This window comes from Neopelma chrysocephalum, unplaced genomic scaffold (assembly GCF_003984885.1).
Source record: "Neopelma chrysocephalum unplaced genomic scaffold, ASM398488v2 Primary Assembly neopelma1_186968, whole genome shotgun sequence".
Lineage (NCBI taxonomy): Eukaryota > Metazoa > Chordata > Aves > Passeriformes > Pipridae > Neopelma > Neopelma chrysocephalum.
The window spans coordinates 43482-45705 of NW_020939042.1; the positions used below are offsets into that span (position 1 = coordinate 43482).

At 43.0% G+C, this 2224-nt stretch overlaps 1 protein-coding gene across 1 annotated transcript in view; it reads right to left on the reverse strand.

The window, feature by feature from the left end:
• Positions 1-2198, reverse strand: part of LOC113962996 (ubiquitin carboxyl-terminal hydrolase 40-like) — a gene marked incomplete at its 5' end in the record, with an annotated part of 14892 nt that extends 12694 nt beyond the window's left edge. The window contains 3 exons of the mRNA XM_027673790.1: positions 335-477; positions 892-1213; positions 2064-2198. Coding sequence (XP_027529591.1) covers positions 335-477; positions 892-1213; positions 2064-2198 — 600 coding nt within the window. The remainder of the gene's footprint in view (positions 1-334; positions 478-891; positions 1214-2063) is intronic.
• Positions 2199-2224: the final 26 nt, after the last annotated feature.

The window sequence follows — 2224 nt, forward strand, 5'->3', positions numbered from 1 at the left end:
ATTCTTCCCTTGTTTCTGGCAAAGAATACCAGTGTAGCTGTCCTTTCACAGCAACACAAGTCATTCCCCCTTCTCTCACAGGAGAACTCCCTCTCTAAACCCAGGTAAGATGATGGAATTCCATTCTCCTTCCAAAAGTGCACCAATCTGCACCAAAAAACGGGGCAATTTTAAACTGTAAGCACTGAAATTCCATCAGATGCCTGTTTATGCCCCTAAAAGGGAGGCAGGGAATCACCAGAAGGCAGAATCTGGGTGTACAGATTCTTCAATTAACCTCCATGACACTGAATCATTTCAACAGCTGGCTCTACCCAGGGGTTTCTTCCCTTTAAATTCCTCTGGAGACCTGCAGGGAAGAGCTGGTTGAGCCTGGGACAGTGCCATCAATATACCTCTTTTTCTGCAGCTCAGTATTAGCAGCATTCATCTCATCCAGGAGGTGCTCAGGAATTTGGTACCTCGGATTTCCTCGTGCTGCCACAAAGAATAAAAGGCTGGTTTGGCTTCAAATGTGGCTTGGCAAACAAGAAAACCAAGATGAAACATTACATTGAAAAAGCAATGATGTTCAGAATAGAGAAAATTCAACTGCAAGAGGATACAAAGAACAAACAAATAATTTAATTCTCCCAATCAATCCTGAAGGGAAATTAATATAAATGCCATGAGCGACAATTTGTATTTGTTTTGGGTGTTCTGCTATTATTTGTGAAGCATATTTAAAAAACAATTAGTATCAGCTATAGCCAACTGGCCACTAATTTCATTTAACCCTTTTTTTCCAAGGGATCACTACAAGGAAAACTGGATCTTACAGTTCTTGGAAAGGACAGAAAAGCCCAACAGCTTGAAAAACTGGCACAGGACATCAAGATGAGCTTTGTGTACCTTCAGGAGGTCTTTTCAACTGGGATTTTCGGTAAAACAGCATGTAGGCACTCTCTTTACCCTGGAATTGTTTCTCAATATCCTTCTCCTTGATGGGCTGGACTTTGGAATCGTTGAGATCAAACCAGTGGCCACCAGCAGAGGTGGCCCTCGGCCTCGGGGGGTTCTTCTCTGAGTTCCAGGGGACACCATTGCTCTGAGGAGGGCTCTGCAAAGCTTGGCCTGGAGAATCCAGCTCCACCAGGAGCTCGTGGGCTTCCTTCAGGCCCACCTTGTTGGCATCAGGGCTCAGCTGGAACATCTGAGGGTGATGCTGCAAATACTGAGAGGAAACAAGGGCAGGATGAAGACACCGAGTTTGAAATGCAGCAGCTGCTCCCCTCGGGCCATCATCAAGCTGAGCCACAAACCCCACAAACCCCACAAACCCCATCCCTTCCACCTTCATTCCATGGCCCTTCCTCAGCTATTTCCTCAGTGGAGACAGAAAACACGTGATTTTCTTACCACCTGACCTTTTATGTGACACCAAGCACCCTCAAACCCCTCCACAAATCTACAAAACCAAAGACAGAAATCAAACGACCCCCAACAAAAGAAGGAGAAAAACCCCCCTAAACCTGAACCTCAGTTCTAATCAAAGATCCCTTTGCTATTTCCGAAAGCTTAAAACAATTTACAGTTATTTCAAGAATACTGATCAAGGTGCTTTGGGAGAGACCCAGCACTTGTCTTTGGCAACATTTTCGAGAGCACATCAAGTTGGGAATGTTTATTTAACACTGGGTTGCTCACAAATTGTTTCTATCCCTCTGCAAAAGGCTCACATCCAGATTTCACACCCACATTTCCATAATTATTGTGAAATTAGAGTAGAGCAGGTAGCTGCATTCAAAAAAACCATGGAATTCCCACATAGCTACAACACAAATGCTGGAGTATTTTCCTTCAAGTTTTATAAAACACAGTAACCAACAGGAAAACAAGATTTTCCTGGAGTATTCATTTCATGGACATGCTGGAACCAACCAAAATTCACCTTACAAACTTCTCCTTGCTAGTCCAAAGCTCCATATTTTCAATTATTATCCAAGTGACTCTTCAACAGGAATATAAATTATTATTATGAAGTTATCTCAACAGAAAACCCAAACTACCACCCATGTGAATACCTTTCTTAACGCTCCATATTGTTTTCTGTATTTCTTATTCCAGGACACCCCTTTTTTCTCCAATAATTTCTGCCCCAATTGATCCACAGGAATTTGCTTCGAGTCTTCCTGGAGAGAAACGAAAAACTGGGATAAACAAAGGCTCCAAAAGTCAAGGGATC